At 43.7% G+C, this 19,819-nt stretch overlaps 1 protein-coding gene across 1 annotated transcript in view; it reads left to right on the top strand.

Moving 5' to 3' along the window:
- HOOK3 (hook microtubule tethering protein 3) overlaps window positions 1-19,819 on the top strand; it is an 88,423-nt gene that overhangs the window by 26,659 nt on the left and 41,945 nt on the right. Inside the window, exons 5-9 of the mRNA XM_070364369.1 lie at window positions 579-711; window positions 4,083-4,150; window positions 10,732-10,794; window positions 12,301-12,384; window positions 17,727-17,890. Coding sequence (XP_070220470.1) covers window positions 579-711; window positions 4,083-4,150; window positions 10,732-10,794; window positions 12,301-12,384; window positions 17,727-17,890 — 512 coding nt within the window. The remainder of the gene's footprint in view (window positions 1-578; window positions 712-4,082; window positions 4,151-10,731; window positions 10,795-12,300; window positions 12,385-17,726; window positions 17,891-19,819) is intronic.

Raw genomic sequence — 19,819 nt, 5'->3', positions numbered from 1 at the left:
GACCCCCTCTCCTCCTCTTTGACAGCTCTGTGCTCACCTCACATACTGCAGCCACATTGGTCTTGCTTTCGTGCTTTTAGGGTCTTCTTCACTGTACCATCATCAGACAGAAACCTACCCAGTTGTCCTCAGATACTTCGTTTAGGGCCAGTCTCCCTTCTCTTTCCTGATATGGGCATCTTGCTATTAGCATTTTGGAGTCACACAGAGTGAAAGTGACCAGGGGAATCCTGCTTCTGCGGGCGTGAAACTACCTTCAGTTTTTGCTCTTTCCGCTGCCCCCGGGTTTTAGAGCCTCTTGGGCTCTACTTCTCTAGAGAGTGCACAGCCAGTCCTCGGGGGAGATGGGGGGCTCAGTAGTGTCCACATCACATACAAGATTAGAGACTAAGTTGCCGTAACTCAGGAGGGTTATAACTTACATGGGGGAGGTAGAAAGAACTAGGAATCGTGAGTGAGGTCGACTAGACAGCTCTGCTCTGAGCAGGGAGTTTCCGATGCGGACGACTCCTCTCTCATCAGATTTTAGTTGGCCATGTAGATGTCACTGCAGCTCTCAAGTGTTTCTCTCTGGCCAGATTCTAGGGCAGCAGATCAATGACTTTACCCTTCCTGACGTGAACCTGATCGCTGAGCACTCCGACGCTGCAGAGCTGGGAAGGATGCTTCAGCTTATTTTAGGCTGTGCTGTGAACTGCGAACAGAAGCAAGGTAACATATTTGAAGTTAGCGCGTGCATGTAAAATAACCGAGGAAAGTAGTTCATATCATTACGTGTATACAGATCGCATGTTCAAACAAGAACATCTTAAGGCCACTCATGAAGAATGCCCTTTTCTATGATTTTTACCAGTAATCTGTTTTCAAGCTTAAAAAGAGTTTAACAGGTTAGAACAAATTTGATTGCGATGATGTCCTTCCCCTTTCTGCAAGGCTACCTAATTCTTTGAGTAGATTATTTTTAACGACACTAAGTCTGATGAAATTTACTGTTAATTGGACAAGGTCCAGCCAAGTTAATTACTGATTAATAGTAATTAATACCTATGATCAGTTCAGCTATGGGAACTTAAAATTTGATATTTTAGATGGCAAGATATGTAATTTACCTAAAATTAGATGTTTTAGATTGAAGGATTTATTTCATAGACACTTAACTGAATATATGTATCACGCTCGGGTTTGGGACAGTGTCAGTCGACCTAGTACCTGCCGTCGTAGAACTTTAAGTTGAGTGGGACGGGCATTTCTAAGTAAGTGCTTTGATTTTAAAAGGCAGATAAAAATTATTTAGCATAGTTCGTTAAATTCAGATAAGAATTTCTTACATGTTTATTCTGTTAGGAGAGTTCTCAGCTCTTGAAAGTGTGTAGCCATTAAGAGTGGCTGGTTTCAGGGTCCAAATAGGAAAAGATGAGAATGTTACCTATATCTGTAGTCCTATGGGAAAGCAATCATGATATTCATTGAGCTTCTCACACAGACCGCATGTTCTGTGTAACACCTAGATTGAGTTTTTCCCTGAAAATTATGTGAGCAGTGAACACTCTGAACAGGATTTTAACACCCCACTGTCCGGAGGGTGTTCTCTGTCCTCAGGAGCGCAGCTTAGAGCTTGCGTCAAATGCCGTGAATCTCTGGGTTGCTGGCACGTGGGATGCAAGGTGTGAGGCTGGCCAGGGGCTCTGCCGTCTACCTCCCGTCCCGGGATTCGGTGCTTGGCCTGCTTCCTCATGGCCCGAGTGAGGGCGTGAAACCCAATTGTCGTGAGGAGTCAGTGATCCCGTGTGTGTGTGTGCTCTGTAATCCATAAAGCGTGGCAGAAACACGTGCTTTCTGTTCAGAGGATGTTTTTCAGTTTCTAGAGTGAAGAGCAACTGCTCAGAGCGTTGGCTCAGCATCCATTTATCTCGGCTACCTGACTTCTCAAACTAGGGCAGATACACAGTGGTAGATTTGAAAAAGCAAAGATTAGTAGTAAAAACACACTAATAATAATACTTAACTGAATGTCTCCCTTCTGCCTGGTAACCCAGCGAAGAACACTTTTTGTAGACTGGGAAACTGAGACTCATATAAGTATTATTCGCCCCAGATCTCTTGCTCGTGAGAGGCCAGTGAGGACAAAACCCTGTGTCTCTTCCACATGAGAGCTTGGTGCTCTTTGTGCTAAACTGTACTGTAAGTTCTGGACCTAGACGCTCGCTTTTCAGGATAAGCTCTCTGATACAGCCCACCTCATCCTCCACTGCTCCTGAGTCTGCGCCCAGCAATCATACGTGCTTGGATTTTTAACTTTTAAGATTTAAATTATTTTTTTCCACTTTTCAAAAAGCGTGCACTAACCTGGTTCTCACGTCATTTTATGTCATCCAGCATTTTACGGTGTTCGCGGGGAAGGGCCTTGACGTGGCAACACCGCTTCTTAACTAACGCTTCCCCTCTCACACCTGACTAACCCCCCCGCCCGCCCCCTCCGCAGGTCCCCGGGGCTGTCGCCCGTTCCCCCCGCCCCTGACCAGGCCCCTGCCCCCGCACCACAGTCTCAGCCTTTCGTTCTGCTCCCAGCCATGCCAGCGGCCCCGTAGCCAGGAAATTCCGTGCCTTGTTCCCAACACTCGTAGAATGTGCCTCGCAACAAACCAATCGAACAAAACCTTGAGCTCAGACTAAAGGAATTTCTTTCTTAACCAGAGAGTGACTCGGTTATGACGTCCAGGTTCCTGCCTCTGACAGCGCCTGTGGTTTATGCATGTAACGTGTTGTGTATGTCTGAGTGCATCGCCACACATTTGCTGGAGACAAGTATCCTTGGGGCAGTACTTCCTTAAAAACATGTTTTGTTTAATTAGAAGCTTCGACATTAACAACTAGAATGTCACGATTTAATAATGCGGTCGCATTATTTTTTTAAACAAGTTACCTGTCAAGCAAAGGATTATAGTTTGGCATTAAAGATCCAGGAGTCTCTTGCCAAAAGATCACTATAACAATTGCACAGTCGGACTCCCTTTATCTCATATTAGAATGCTGAGACAGTTTTTTTGGTGTTTTTATGGATATAAAGTGGAGAGGAGCAGATTAAGGCTAAAATTTCCTAATGACTTTAATTTCTGAAACATTTCTTATTAAAATATATTTACCATATTTGTTGAAATCCACCTGGTTTTTTATACTTCATCCTCACTTTTTCATCTATTATTGGATCTGAAAATAAAACGACTTCCAGGCCTTTTTTACAAGGCAAGAAACTATTTTTTTTTCCAACTGTGTACTACTAACAACTTAGGGATTCTTCTCTTTTTTGGCAGTGGTGAGGACAAGATTGATGACATTGGTGCTTTCACTTTTTAAAGATGTGGGTCATGACTTTAAAGCTCAGGGTTACACAGTATTTTTAAACTATGGTATCAGTCTCTATCTTAAAACCATCTTAATTCTTTGTTCTAAGCAGCTCTCAGATTCCCTAATTTTTTTTTAATTGTAGAAAATATTAAGGTAAAAATTACCATTATGAGATGGTTGGATAGCATCACTGACTCAATGGACACGCTTCTGAGCAAATTCCAGGGAATAGTGAAGGGACAGGGAAGCCTTGCATGCTGCAGTCCATAGGGTCGCAAAGAGCTGGACACAACTTAGCAACTGAACAACAACAAGAAATTATACAATTCAATACTTTGATGTCACATAAGAATAAAACCTAGACATCAAAGTTTTATAACATGTAACACAGAACAATGTGAAAGATGTTTAAATTTTAGGAACAATGCAGAGTCCTTTCCTTCTTGGCCTTAGGCTTTACTGTTTCATTGCTTTACAATGCTGAAATCCTCCATTCCTGGGACTTTGAGCGGCAGCCTCAACTTTATGGGGAAGGGGAGAGTCAATTTCAGGAAAGAAACGTGCTGATTGTCAGCTTTCACTTTACCTCCAACACATGTATTTAACCACATACGAGAAATTCCAAGGAAGAATCGAAACACGGGAAGCTTCTTAGCAGAACTGATGAAGTCTTAGCCTTAACTCCCTCGCTTGTCTGTCACTCGAACACTGACACTCCAGGTTGTTCTTGCTTTCAGAGTACATCCAAGCCATCATGGTGATGGAGGAGTCTGTCCAGCATGTCGTCATGACAGCCATCCAGGAGGTACGTGGACCTTCGTGCTTACAGTTGGTGAGGAATTAAAGGAGCAAGCCTGAGTTTGAGTGTCTGAGTTAGAAATTTTAGAGACATTCTCCTACTTAGTTTCTGAGAATCTTTTTTTTTATACTTATGTTCTGGCTTATCTCATTTTTAGTTTAAATGGTAAACATTTCCTCTTGCAGGTGTAGATATTCGGCAACTATACTTAGTTTTTTAAAATACACTGATGAATTAGGAATAGTAGACTGACTGATTCTTAAAACCATTTTAAGTAGTATCTGTCTTAACCTGCAGACTGCCTCACACCTAAGTATGGGTCTCTTGTTTGGAAGAAAATCGGTCTTCAACTCCTGCCAGACTCAAATTTCTAGATGAGTATTTATTAGCAACTGTAGAAGAGGAAAAATACTTTTTTCCTCTACCCTTCCAAGTTGTCTGCTGGGGCCTCTAAAAAACAACAAAAACATTAACAACAGCAAAGCATACAACCGTATTTAATGTAAGTCTTACACAACACAAGAAGCTTTGTGAAGAAATGAAGGCTGAAGAAGTGTTTCAGCCTGCGTGGGTTTGATGAAGAGTGGAGAGTCTTGTGGGAAAATGTGACAGGGAGGAAAAAGGGCAGCAATGGGTCCTGGTGTCCGGTTCCTCTTGCATCCCTGTGACCTTGGAGGTGTGGATACGTCTCCCCTCTGACGTTGGGAGTGTACCTCTCCCGAGAGGGGCTTAAGACCTGCTTCCGAGGAAGGTCAGGAAATCTTTCCTGTCCCCATTCTTTCTCAATTCCTTCAGCTTGAAATAGTCAACAGGTCAGGGTGCATATTTTGGGGCAGTATGTTTTTAACTCCATCAGATGTTAAACATAGAACTGTAGTATTGAAAATGAAAGATAGATTAATAACTGGTGAATCTTAGGAGGGGAGAATTTTTTTAATCATAAAAGCAGTGGGAGAAACCTTTAAAGGAACTGCAGAATGTAAGTAAGTAACAGGAAAAAATACAGCAGACAAACATGAAAAATGCTGAATGCAAATTAAGTATCTTCTGTTCGATCCGACCGACTGACTGGATGCAGAGGTCCCCGCTCACCCTCAGATGAGGTCATTTGCTGGAATAACTTGTAGAGCTCAGTGATGATGGCTCCCTACAGTGGAGGTCTGGGGGGTCCTTAACTCGGTCTCCGTTGTCCCCTCCCTGTGGAATCAAGGGGTGTTACCTCTGGCACATTAATGTGTGACGGTACGCGGAGTGCTGCTGCCACCCAGGGAAGTTCACCTGTGCTTTCGTGTCCAGAGTTCTGATGGGGCTTCGTTTTGTAAGTATGAATGATTGGATCGTTGGCCACAAGGTTGAACGAAATTTCCAACCACCTTCCTCCCCAGAAGTCAGGCTGATACCCAGTGGCTCAAAGCCCCAACCCTCCCTCTAATACATGGGGACAGAGGTCAGCCAGAGTGTTCTTTATTACACAGGACCTTACTACAAAGCAAAGCTTTTAACAGAGGATCGGTTTGGCAGTCTAGCACTGATCCGGGGTAGGAGGGTAAGACTCAGGGTTGTGAGTGTTCAGATAACACAGCGACGGTCAGTGAGATGTGAGCCTGAATTGCCCTTCAGTGGTCTCGGGTTGGCTTGTTGGCATCAGGAGCCCAGCTACGTGCCGCTCATTGTCTGCCATCTCTAACACGTGATTCCAGCCCTGTGGTCTGCCCTGGCAGCGTGTGCACCAGTCCTCACGTCACATCCTGGCCAGCAGGTGGGCCCGAAGGAAGGTTCTCCACTTCCTTTTAGAAAACGTCTAGGAATTCTCACCCTTGTTATCCAGCTGTTTCTTGCATTGGCACTCGAGGAAGCTGGAGAATGTGTTCTTTATTCCAGGTGGTCACAGACCCAGCGAGAACGTGAGGGTCCTGTTACTAAGCAAAAACAGGAAGAAATAATAAGGGGGCCGCTAACTGTCCTGCCTTCCTGTGGTTGATCCTGTAATTCCACTGTTAGGAGTTTATCCTGAGGAAGTCCGAAGTACAAAGGTAGACAGCGATAATAGTAATAGCAAGCGTGTATTCACACTTGCTCTTTGCTGGTACTCAGTAAACACGTCACATCTGTTAATACTAACCCAACATTCACTGCAGCTGCGATTAATGCTGCTGAAGAGTGCGCATAACCATCGTTAGAATGACAGCTTTTATGTTACAGATATTTTACCACAATTTAAAACCTTTTAAAAAGGTTACATCTCATTCTTTGAAGTATGTACTGGCACTGTCCCCATTGTAGAAGAGAGGAGACAAGAGGCCTCGACAGTGTGAGCAACCAGCTCAGGTTCACACCAGAAGCAGCGGCAGAGTTAGAACTCGGATAATGCAGAGCCCACGCCGTGAGGCTGTGCTGTGTCACCTCAGGTCCGTTTATTCAGCCTTACTGTCTAGGACTGAAACACAGGAAATAACCTCAGTGCCCAGCAACAGGGGGATGGACAAACGAAGTATGATTCAACCATACGTTGGCGTTTTATGTAAGCGTTAAAGCATATTTTTTGAAAAGTAATGACGTGGGCCAAGTTTATAGCATATTAGGTTTAAAAAGGTAGGATACAGAACACGCAAGCAGTATAATCCCATTTTTGTTAAAAAGTAAAAATTAAGATGTGTGAAAACAAACTTTCCACAATGTGAACTGTCTCCACGTGGCTGGATGTTTTCTATTCTGCATTCTCAAATTTTTCTGTAATAAAAGGTATCTTTAATTGGGTTTTTCTTTTTCACTGAAATCTGTAACTGACTGATTTTCATTCTGTGAATCTTATCCCAAGGAATTATGTAGAAATTCAGGCCATGATTGGGCACAACTTTATTAGCCTATTTTATATTAACAAAAATGTGAAAATAGTGTATTTCCATTGTCAAGAAGGTGACATTATAGCACCTCCACTCCATGGTTTATTATGTAGCTGATAAAAATTTGTCACCAAAAGTATCTTCCGACAAAGGGAAGGCCTTTAAAATGTCAAGTGAACAAAGCAACATATGAAAAGGTATGTACAGGTGGATATTCAGGTGATATGTCTGTTCCGTGCATATTCATCTTGTTCACTTAGCAGATGCCCATTGGGTGTTTAGAATGCAGAGGGACAATAGCAGCCTGCCGGTGGATACAACTGTGGAAAAGGTCTCTTGTCACACAGAGCGAGAGTCTAAAGGAAGAGCTGGCCAGACAAGGAGCTCAGACACCTCCAGAGTGTTCAGAGTGAAAATCACCATCATGGGGAAAAGTCAGTCGGTATGGGGACAGTGAGGAGGGCTTACTAGAGGATGTGGCATCTCAGCTGAGCCCTGGGGGAGGAGACGAGCTGCAGTCCTGGGGGGCGGGGGCAGATGGGAACACAGGAGCTGCAAACCTGGCTAAAGATACAGTACCTTTTATTATAGAAAGATAGGAGAATGCAGAAGAGAAAGCCTCCAGCCATCCGGAGACTGTTAACATTCTGGAGAGTTTGCTTTTGTTCAGCAGACGTGGGAGGTGGCGGGGGCTGGAGGTGAGGCAGGAGAGCCCTAAAATCAGTAGGATGTTGAACGAGGTGGAATTTTGGAAACCAGTGAATAGACTTTGAAGGAGAAAATACTGTCAAGTCTGTATCTAAGAAACTCTAGGCAGTGAGAAGGATGGATTGGAGGAAAACACAGCCAGAAAAAGGAGAGCAGGTGCGACCTTAGTAATTGTCCGCTGAGAAGGGTGGGAGCTGACCTGGTTACAGTGTCGGGTCGAGTGCAGGCAGACTGAGTGCTGCAGAGCTTTGGTCCGTAGGCCTGGTGACTGATCAGGCCTTGGAGGAGGGCCTGAGGGCTGGACAGGCCTATGGGGTTGAAGAAGCATTTTTGTAAGATGATTGTACTGTCTTTATTCAGGTGCTGCTGATGGCGATTTTTTTTATTGTGGTACAATACACATAGCTATAAACCTGGCCGTTTTCAAGGTGATTCTGTAGCACGTCTCGGTATTTGGCTCCTTTCGCGGCTGCGTGGTCGTCCACGTGTGGGTGGGCCTCACTGTGTTACGCGTTGTCAGTGGACGCGAGTTCCTCCACCTTTGGGGTGTTGTGAGCAGCGCTGCTGTGAACGTGTATATGGGGTCTTTTTTTTTTCTTTTGAACACCTGTTTTTAATTTTTTTGAATATATACCGAGAAACTGAACTGCTGGTGCATGTGGTGACCCTGTGTATAACTTTGAGGAAGTGCCAGGGTGCTTCCCACAGGTGCTGGCATCGCTGTCCACTCCCCCCAGCAGTTCCCCGGGATTCTGGTTCCTCTCCCCCATCGTCGGCCTTTGTAACTGCCCCTCATCCGAGTGGATGGGAGGTGCTTTCTCATCCTGGCCTATTTGTATATCCCTCCAGGCTAGTGACCTTGAGCATCTTTTCATGTGTTTCCTGGCTGTGTTATAGTATCTTCTTTGGAGAGATGTGAATGGTAGTCAAATACATAATAGTCCTTCAGTTCTTTAAATGCTAATAGGAGGAAGCCCCAGGAGACAGCAGGAGAGAGATTGAGATAACACAAGAAAATGGTAGGTGGTCCAGGGTCTGAGAAGCTGGGAAGAGACAGGGTCGAGAGTGTTAAGTGGAGGGATCAGCCTGGGGTGGGAGGAACAGCACTGAAGTTTTAACCAGATTGAAGGAGGAACGGTGGGCATGAATGCTGTCCGTTCTACAGGAAACTGAGGAATTTCTTACCTGAAGGCAAAGTCTGGTCATGAAGAGTAGGGAGAGTTGGCGAGGTTTGAGAAGCAGGAACGGTTTGGAATAATCTCTAATGGAGTAAAGAGGCTGATGATGGAGAAACAGCTATACTTCCGAAACAGGCAACTTTGACAGAAGAGAAAGGTGGTTGGGTTGGTTTTGGATTGAGATTTTCCCTGGGAGAAGGTACTCAGGTAAGAGAATTGATTATATTAGAACCAAATAATAGGCCACGAAGCCTAGGCCGGAAGGTGAAGGTAACTGATTAAACAGATGCTGAACTGTATCAGCCGACGTCCGGAGTGAGGCAGTTGTCAAAGAGAAGACGACAAAAGAGTAAACTCCGGGCCGGGACAACAGTGACGTTCACCGGAGAGTCTGAGCAGAGTGAGGCGGGACGTGACCGTAAGGGTGACGGGCCGAGTGAAAACCAGAGGGGAGTATGGAAGCGCAGGGCCCGGGAGGGAGGGGCAGGCAGACCCCCTGTCTGTGAGTGACCTGGAGAAGGCGGTGTTGGCGTGGGGTGCCAGGCGTGCTGCTGCGCTCCGGCGGGACTAACTTGTAACAGTGGGGACGGGAAGAAGACTGCAGGAAAACGCCTCACTCCCGTGCCCAGCCCCTCTGCCGCTGCCCTGAGTCAGATCCAGCACCGCCCTTATCCCTGAGCTGTCTTTCTTTCTTGAGCTGTGTGCGGCCCGTGGCACAGGGGGCTTCTTACATAGTTCAGAATTACAGAAGTGGTTATTTCAGATGGTAGAATAATGCATTTATTTTTGTATTTTTTTTCTGAATTTCATCTTCTCTGTGTTGGGTTGTTTTTTTTCCCCAATTGGAAGAAAACTGTTTTGAACATCTTTTTATTAATATTGTTACCATGAAAGCATAAAAAAATTGAAGCCAGTTTTCTTTTATACTTCCTGAGATTTTTTTTCCTAATTATGCTAAGGGACTTTGACTCTTCTCATGACAGGATTAGAGAGCAGTGGTTCTCAAACTTCAGTGTGTGTCCTGGGCCCTAACCCCAGAGTCTCTGATTCAGTAAATCTGAGCCGGGGACCCAAGAATGTGCATTTCTGGCAAGTTCTTAGGATGCTGGTAGTGTTGGTGTGGGGCCCTCACTTGGAGAACCACTGATACAGAGAAGAAGGTGCAGCTGAGCGGAGCAGCTCTGTAAAGAGTGGGATAAAGGCTGAAGTGACAAGATCTCTCAGTAAGATGTCCCCACCTTTCTAATCGTCCCTCTCTTTTGTCCTTTTTACAGAATATAAGATGGGAAACAGGAGAAAATGGGGACATGTTTTGTGTGCCCCCAACATTTGTCACAGTCAGAATTTTACCCTTTCTCCCCACACTCTCACACACCGCCTGGATCTTCTCTGAGCAGCACAAGGGTGGGAGAGGCTGAGAGGTAGATTTGTGTTTGCACGCGTGTCATCTCTGAGCATCAGCAGTTCATTTGGGCTGACACTGATCTGAGCCACATTTATTTTTCAGAAATAGTTACCTAGCAATGCTATTTTTTTGGTACTGAGAAGTCAGTGTTTTAAAATATTTAGCCACATTTCAACGTAAAGTCTTGTCTTTTTTTCGTGGTGAGGCTAGCTAACACTTGATTCTCATGACTGGCCCTGCCCTGAAGTTGCACACGTATGATTTTAGGTGAAGGCTAATCCTGCTGCAAAACAATGCTTCGATGCATAAGAAAATGTTCCTTTTACACTTGTGTTTTTCATTGTAATTTTTACAATTCTCTGGCAGCCAGGCGTTCACGTTTGTTGTTGTAAGTGTATTATGTCAAATGTCATTTCTGTCTCCTGGTTGTAATCATTTAAATCTTGATTTCAGCTGATGAGTAAAGAGTCCCCTGTGTCTGCTGGGAATGATGCCTATGTTGACCTTGATCGCCAGGTACCTGGTTTTGCATTGTTTCTATTTGTGCAGAGGTTGAAGGGTTAACTTTGGATGTTAATGAAAATGATGTTTCAGCTCATGAAATATATTGGTGTAATTCTTTATTTTGTACCTAAAATGCAAGAATTACGGTCACTTTTTTTTAAAGCCACTTTACTAATGGATGGTAAACATTTGTAATAAAATTTGTAATTTGTAACTAACATAATTTATTAAATAAATTAGCTTCTTTAATTTACTATATTTTGTGTTTTCTAGTCATGGTTTTTCTTTTTCTGTTAGTGATAGCTTTCTGTATGCCACGTTTAAGAAAATAGATGCAGTCCTGGAACATGGCATGCATTAGTCCTACAATTTATTTAGAACACAAAAGATATTTTGCCTTTTATTTCATGTTACTCTTCAATGACAAAAGTTTCTTTTTCCTTTCATCTTTCTGAAGATGTGAACAGTCTGTCAGGAGATACTTAAATGCACTAAGGAGCTATTATATTTTTCTAAGGAACTCTGCAATATATTCTTACAGTTTTTAACAGAAAAGTTGATTTGTAATTTTAATTACTGCTTTTTAATGAAAGGTTGTTGCATTGTCAGTCGCTGTATTCTGCTCTGGGACCTCCGTTCCACAGCATGAATAGAAACCTTCGTGTTGTCTTCTCTCATTTCTTCCCCATGGTTTCTAAATGTTTTGCAGGAAAATCTTTGGGTATGCTATAATTTTAGCCCAAATTGTTATTTGTCTTTTCCTTACTCTGTGGCATCTGAGTTTAAACTTGTTACCTTGAATGCACTTTTTGTTTTTGTATCTATTATGCAGAGATTTGATCACATGAAATGAAAAGCCAATATAATTTTATTTTCATCAATTTTTTTCTTCTAAAAAGTCAATTAACTTTAATGTTTTCATACATTGCTAACTTAGAGTTTATCATAATAATGGGACTGTTTGGTTTGTGCTGAGAATCAGGGTAATAAAAACCTTTCATTCTGAAACTGATGAAATTAACACAGAGGTTTAATATGATTGAACATTTGTGTTGAAATACACTAGCTATTTATTTTAACAGCTGAACCCCTGTTCTAGCTTGTATAGATTTTACCAAAGTAAAATTTCTCAGTTATTACAGAATCAAAACATTACCAAGAACCAGGTAGCCCAGATAAGAAAAGATGTACAAGAGAACAAAATTCAAAGTTCAGAAAAGACAAAGCTTAGGACTAAAAGATATTCACAGTTAGAAGTGGCTACTTAACAACAGAAATTTGGTCTAAATTATTTCCAAACAATGCGAAGTTTATTTATAAATTTCCAGATTTGTTCATTGAACATTTATCACGCATCAAAAAAAAAAAAAAGAAATGTCTTGTTTTGATTCATGCAAAAGGGTTCTTGATTTCTGCTGTCTGCAGAAAGAGAAGGGAGTTCTGTGCTCTACATGTGTGGTTATTAGCTGTTGCCGTGTCATATTCCAGTGCTGACTGTAGCTCTTTGTCTCTGCCCAGCTGAAGAAAACTTCAGAAGAACTAAATGAAGCTTTGTCGGCCAAGGAAGAAATTGCTCAAAGGTGCCACGAGTTGGATCTGCAGGTAAGAGGGCTGTTCCCAGACCACCTGTCTGAAATGCACTCTGTGGGTCCCACCACACACAGTGGGTTCCTCTTGCAGTTCAGTTTGACTATAACACAGCCTAATTAGAGAAGAAAAATCCTGGGAAAAGAGTGCAGACCTAGCAAAGATCAGAGTTTTCCTTCCTTCTCACAACTCCATTAAATTCACGATAAATTAATTAAAATGGGATAAGCCTACAAAAAGAGAAAGAGGAGGGAGACCAGCACTCAGGAGACAGGGGGAGATTTTTAAAAGTCCTGACTTTTGTAGTGTTTACCAGTCTCCACGGTATACACACTCCCAGTGACCAGTACCAGTTGCTAATGGTTTAACAGTCTGCTCACCTGTCTCCTGAGTATTTAACAAGCAGCTCGGTTACAGCCAGCAATAGCACACCACACTCGTTATCCACTTCTGAAGGCCAAAGACAGTTGGGAAAAGTGCTGAATGGCCTAAGAGGAGCAATGCAGTGACCAGGAACTCTTATAAGAGGGGATGGGGACTTCTCTGGGGTTCCAATAGGTAAGAATCTGCCTGCCAACCCAGGGCATGTGGCTTCAATCCCTGGCCCCGGAAATGCTGCGGGGCAGCTAAGCCTGTGCCCCGCAACTTCTGAGTCCGCACTGTAGGGCCTGAGGGCCGTAGTTACTGAGCCTGGGCGCCTGCAGCCCATGTTCTGCAATAAGAGAAGCCACCAAATAAGACGGCCGGGCACCCCAGCTGGAGCGTGGCACCCACTTGCTGCAACTAGTATGCCCAAGCGCAACGACAGAGACCCAGTGCCACCAAAAACAAAGATAAATAGTTTTAAAAATAACAATAAAGAGGGATGGGCTGCTGTAGCCAAACCCCAGAGAATGGCACGGAGCCCCCCACCCCCACCCCCACATGGTAGAAGGCTGCAGCGAGGTACAACGGGGTCTCCTGGAGGAGAGCGCCCCCAACGCGTGTCACCCGCTGCAGACACCCTGACCTGAAGCCGGCTTGCTACCAGAGGGTTCTCTTCTAAAGAGTTAAGCGAACAGAAGTATGGGACGATAGACTCAGTGTTAGTACCGCAGGGTTAGGCTCTTTGCATTTTGACCTTTCCGGGTTCTCGAGTTTACAGAGAGCATATGAGGAAAAATGCGTAGCAAAAAAGAGCAGGGTCAAGGTGAACAGGAAACTAGCCCTAGAGGAAGTAGAGAAATTGGGGTAGTAGAAAAGTTTTCTCTTTGATTATTTAATGCCCCTGTGAAACTGGCAAAGATGCTGCATCTCTAAAGTAAGGACAAGATGCTGTTTTCAAAAGAAAAAAGTCAGAGATCAAGAAACACATGAAATATTAGTCGCTCAGTCGTGTCTGATGCTTTATGACCCCGTGGACTGTAGTCTGCCAGGTCTTCTTTCCATGGGATTCTCCAGGCAAGAATACTGGAGTGGGTGCCATTTAGTATTCCAGGGGATCTTCCTGACCCAGGGATTAGACCCAGGTTTCCTGCACTACAGGCAGATTCTTTCCTGTTTGAGCCACCAGGGAAGCCCCTCAGACTGAGAGGAACACTTAAGTAAATTAAAAATAGAATTGTCAAAATAAAAATCCAGTAGAATAGTTAAAAATGAAGTTGAAGAAATCTTTCATTGATAAAAAGAGAATAAGAAATAAAATGTATTTGTCTTGGATTTACAGCAAAACCAGAGGGGAGGAGAGAGTGGACGAGGTCCAGATGGTGCACGATTGGCCGCATATTGATACTTACTAAAGCTGGGTAGTGGTACTCAGATCTGATGTTTTCTGCCAGAAGCATTTTTCTTTGAAGGCATTAATAGTTGGTCGTTGCTTCGGATGCAGGTAGAATTGTGATGAGAGCAGACTTGTTCGGTTGTATAGTAAATAATACCTAGTCATAATGTAAGTGCCCCTGGAGAAGGGCATGGCAGCCCACTCCAGGATTCTTGCCTGGGAAATCCCATGGACAGAGGAGCCTGGTGGGCTACAGTCCATGGGGTCACACAGAGCTGGACACGACTGAGCGACTGAGCATGCACACATGTGAGTGCTGTTAGTTGCTTTTCAGATTTTAAAATGTAGCTATGCATAAATTATTCACGATAATAAGATTGGTTGTTTTTACCAGCAGAATATAAGTATTATCCTTGGTAGTATAACATTCAGTCGTGCGCTGGGATTGGCCCGCTGTCTCATGAGTGACGTGGTGGTACAGGCCAGCTCATCGCTCGGTGTGTTGTCTGTGGTGCTTTTGTGCTGCAGAGTCGGGGCTGAGGACTCACGGCGAGACCCGTGGCTCTGAAGGGCTGAGCTGTTCACAGCTTGTCCTCTGGCCTGCAGAATTCCATGAACCGTATATAGTCCATGGGGTCACAAAGAGTCAGACACGACTGAGCGACTTTCACTTTCATGAACTGATTGACGATGTATGGCAGAAACCAACACAACATTGTAAAGCAATTATCCTCCAGTTAAAATGAATACATAAATTAAAAGAAATTAGGAACAAATGAGTTTTTAAGATTTAAAGCCTTAAATATTTATTTTAAAAAGAATACAAGAGCAGAAATAGACGCACGGTATAGAATTTAGCTGTTGGTCTATTCTGAGAAAACACTCGTGCGGTTATGGAAATCTGACAAGATAGACAGCTGGCATTTCAGACGCATTCGTTTATTCAACAGACATTGAGCACCCACTCCAGACCTTCCCCTGCCCTGTGGCTGCTGTGGATACAGTGAAGTTGAGGGGAACACAGAACTGGATGAACATCCTTGCCCCCAGGTGCTTAGTGCGCACGGAGAAGACAGACAATAAACAGGATAAGAATACAGTCTGTCGTGTGCCGATAAGAGTTCTAGAGAGAGGGAGACTCGGGGGAGCAGGGTAGGAGGAATTTGTTCTGATGGGTTGTCAGCAAAGCCTGCCAGCGGAGGCAGTGAGTTTGTAAGAGATCCTAACAACGCGGAGGAGCTGGCCTCCCAGTCTTCCCCGGAGGAGCGTCCAGATCAGCGCACCTGAGTGGAGCTGGAGAGAGGAACCGTCCACAGAGGCCAGACAGGCCTTGGGAAAGGCTCAGTAAAGGGGAAGCCATTGCAGGCTTGTTAGCAGAGTCATCCTGTGATCCGAGTTTTATTTTCGTGGGTTTTGATGGCTCCTCGGTGGAGACTAGACCGAGGGGGAGGGCCAACTCATGGAGACTGATTCAGACGCCTTTGGAACAATCAGGTGAAAATTTAGGTTGGCTTAAATCAGAATTGAGGGGTGGTAAGAAGTGGCGGAAATCTGTTTGAAGGCAGAGCCACTGATGTTTGCTGAAAGAGTGGATGTAGATGTGAGGATGAGCTGTGACGGATCCTGACTGAGCAAGTGGAAGGACAGAGTTAGCACTGCTGAGATGGGGAGACGGCGGGCAGGCTGGCCGGGGTGCAGGTGAGAGTCCCACCTGCACAGGTTAAAGTCAGACGCCGTGGACAGGATCCCAGTTTGGGATCCCAGGCTGGAAATAGAAACATTTGCGCTCTCAGTGAATAAGTGGTGTTTACAGCCCAGCTACTGAAAGACATCCGTGTATTTAGGAGGGAAAAGCCATGGGTGCCCCAAGGCAGGGCCATGGAGAGGACCAGGAGAGGGAGGTGTTCTGGGAGCCGCAGGAAGCAGAGCTCCGCTGGTCCTGGGGGTGGTGGGGCAGGAGCCCTGCTGGAACAGGTTCAAGAGGAAATAGGGGCGGAGATGGAGAATTGGAAGTGGAGGTGGCTTCTGCTTTTCCAGGTTCTTGAGATGTAGTTGGCCTAAGGTAAACTGCCCACTTTTGAAGTGTACAATTCTGATGCCTCTTGGCATCACCACAGTCAGGGTAACGGGGTTCTCTGTCGTCTTCTTCCAGTCCCGGTGCTGCTTCCTGTCTCTGTGGATTCGCTTTTATCTTCTAGAATCACATGTAAAAGGAGTCACACACACTGTACTCTCTTTCTGCCTGGCTTCTTTTTTTTTTTTTGAGATTCATTCATATTGTTGGTATCAATAGTTAATTCTTTTGTTGTCAAACAGTTTTCCGTTGAATGGATGTGCTGTTATTTAGCTATTCACCTGTTGATAAATATTTGTTTTTCTGTGTTTGTGTTAGTCACTCAATCCTGTCTGACTCTTTGCGACCCCATGGACTGTAGCTCGCCAGGCTCCTCTGTCCATGGGATTTTCCAGACAAGAAAACTGAAGGGGTGGCCATTCCCTTCTCCAGGGGATCTTTCTGACCCAGGCACTGAACCTGGGTCTCCTGCATTGCAGGCAGATTCTTCACCATCTGAGCCACCAGGGAAGCTGTTACAAACGAAGCTGCTATAAACATTCTGCATCTCCTTGTGGACATATGTCTTGTTTCTCTGTGGTAAATAAATACCTAAGAGTAAACTGTCTGCGTCATGCGGTGGTTCCATGATTAATTTTTTAGGAAAATGCAAACCAGGTATTCACAGCGTTCAGAACAGTACACATTCTCACCGGTGTGTCAAATCCCACTTGTGTGCATCTTCGCCAGCGTTTGGTACAGCCAGTCTCTAATGTTCGGCTTCCTAGTGGGAGTGAGTGTATGGATATAACATTATGGTCTCAACTTGCTTTTCCTTGGCGAGTAATCGTGAGTGTCTCTTTTGTGTACTTAGTTGCCATTGGGTGTGTATCTGCTTTCTCACCCAGTCTTGCCCTACTCTCTGCGGCCACATGTACGTAGCACAGCAGGTCTTCTGTCCATGGAATTTTCCCCGGAGGAATGCTGGAGTGGGTTGCAATTTCCTACTCCAGGGGATCTTCCTGACCCAGGGATCGAACCTGCATCTCTTGCATCTCCTTCATTGGCAGGTGGATTCTTTACCACTGAGCCACCTGTGAAGCCTTTTACATGTCTTCTTTGGTGAATTGTCTTTTCAAATAGGAAATTTTAAAAATGAATTATTGCTTGCTTTTACATACTGGTCTGTCTGTACAATATTCCTAAATAATATAAATGTTTTAAGTGGACATTACTTGTACTTCTTTAAAAACAGGCTTTAATTCATAATGGCTTCCCTGGCGGCTCAGATGGTAAAGAATCTGCCTGCAGTGTAGGTCGGGAAGATCCTCTGGAGTAGGGAATGGCCACCCCTTCAGTATTCTTGCCTAGAGAATTCCATGAACAGAGGATCCTGGTAGGCTACAGTCTGCGGAGTCACAAAGAGTTGGAGACAACTGAGCAACTAACACACACACACACAATTCATAATGGTGATTTACAAGTGATTAATGCAGATTCCAGCGTAATTGAGAAAACAACCCCTGTCTTTCTACATTCTAACAGGTCGCAGCACTGCAGGAGGAGAAAAGCAGTCTGTTGGTCGAGAATCAGGTATTAATGGAAAGACTTAATCAATCAGATTCTATAGAAGATCCTAACAGTCCAGCAGGAAGGAGGCATCTGCAGCTCCAGACTCAGTTAGAGCAGCTCCAGGAAGAAACATTCAGGTAAAGGACCCCTCACTCAGCTCTAATCCTTTAAAATCTGGTAATGTCTTTTGCAGTTAAGAATATAGTGTTAGGGCTTCCGGGTAACTGCAGACCAAGGTGGCTCTGTGATTAGCCACTTCCCAAAAGTCTTCCCACACACTGTGAAATGAGCACACGTCTAGGAAAGTTCTCGCCCTCAACCTGACTTGCAGACAGAACGCCCCAGTTGAACCGTGACTGTGGACAAAGGGAAGGAGCAGATCCCACCCCCACCCCACCAGGTGCTTGGAGACAACTAAAGTCAGACTGAGAAAAACATCAGGAAGAACTAGCAAAGGGGCCTGAGGGTGAGTAGGAATGGTCACTGGAAAGATTAAGTTCACTCAAAATTGGAAATCAAATTTAAAACAAAAAAAGGAAATTAGATCACAAACTGCAGGGATAGGATTTCAAATTAAGTGTATCTTCTTAAAGGGCCAGATGCCCCCAAAAAAAATTTTTTAACCAGGCATGGAATTTAAAGATTCTGCCTTCCAGCGCACAGTTTAAGGGCATAAGAGAAAGGCCAGGGGTGACGTTTAAAGAGACAGATGTAGTTAAAGGGCAAGCCGATGTAAGGGAGTCGTCCTCTAACACATCTTCTCGAGGAGGAAAGGGCCACAAAGGAAGAGGGCCCACTAGCAGTCAGGTGGTAAAAGGAAAATCTGGTGTCCTGCAAGACAGAACAGAGCGCAAAGTCTAAGGACCTGGCAGGATGATAAAAATACTGTGTTACGATTTTCTAGAAAATGTATCATGACCCATTTATTACCTAGCCATAGATTTTCAGTGTTAAAAGTGTGGGTGAAATTAAGTATCATTACTTATCCACTAACTTGATATGGTTACGTATCTACCAGTCTTTATTTTTCTCCAGTGATGTTTTGTTTTGTTTTGTTTTGTTTTGTTTGCCTTGACCAGAAAAAAGTGCAATTTCTTAGTCTTCCCCGAAACCTAAGGCAAATAGTCCATTGCTTCTGGTCTGCAACCGCAGTTTAGACTGTGATCTGAGGACCCTTTTGGAGAGTCTTCAGGCCCTCTCTTCCAGCTGCATATCTGTTAGACTGGATTTCCTTCATGAACCTCAGCCAAAAAACCCTCACATCAGACGCATGTAGAAACAGGAGAACCCAGCTGTCTTCGAGTAAACCAGTGATTTGAATCACAGAATGTAAAAAACATTGCCACTCTTCTCACCGTTTTTAGAAAGTAGTTGTGTTTCATAAACAATATATTGTATTAACATAATGGGTTTATTACTATTATTTTCAAATGGCTAACATCTCATTTATCAGTATTCTTTAAACAAATCTGAAAAGAAGAGTAGCAAACTCAATCCAGTGCTATAGTAAAAATAAGCTTTATCCCAGAAATATTATTAAATCTGTTATAATAACTTAATTCTATTACAGTAGATAAATGTATTATGCCTCCTCCATAAGTTAAAGGAAGAATAAACAATAAGCTTGGTACATGAAATTATCAGTAAAGTTAAGAATATAAGATGAAGATGAGTATTAATCTATTAATATTATTTGACTTTTTTCTTGACACTCTAAAAATCCTGGCTTTGCCCCTTGCTAGCTGTATAACCTTCGGCATACCTCCATTTCTCTAAGATGGTCTAATAGTTTTGTCTACCCTCTAGAATTTTTGTGAGCATTAAATGAATTAATATATGTAAAGTACTTTAAGAATATTGCCTGGCATATAGAAGCTATATAAGATTTAGCTGTTGTTACTTTTCTAGAAAATGAAATAAGAAAAAGAAATGAGATTAAAATACTGGAAAGACAAAAAATAAATGATCATTATTTATAGATAATGTGTGTCCACCCAGAAAATAGAAGAGAACCAACTGAGAAGTCCTTAGAACCAATAAACATTTAAGAGAGAGAGGGTTATGTT

The sequence above is a fragment of the Bos mutus genome, chromosome 27 (genome assembly GCF_027580195.1).
Source record: "Bos mutus isolate GX-2022 chromosome 27, NWIPB_WYAK_1.1, whole genome shotgun sequence".
NCBI classification, from domain to species: Eukaryota; Metazoa; Chordata; class Mammalia; order Artiodactyla; family Bovidae; genus Bos; species Bos mutus.
This window is presented reverse-complemented; position numbering and strand designations above follow the sequence as displayed.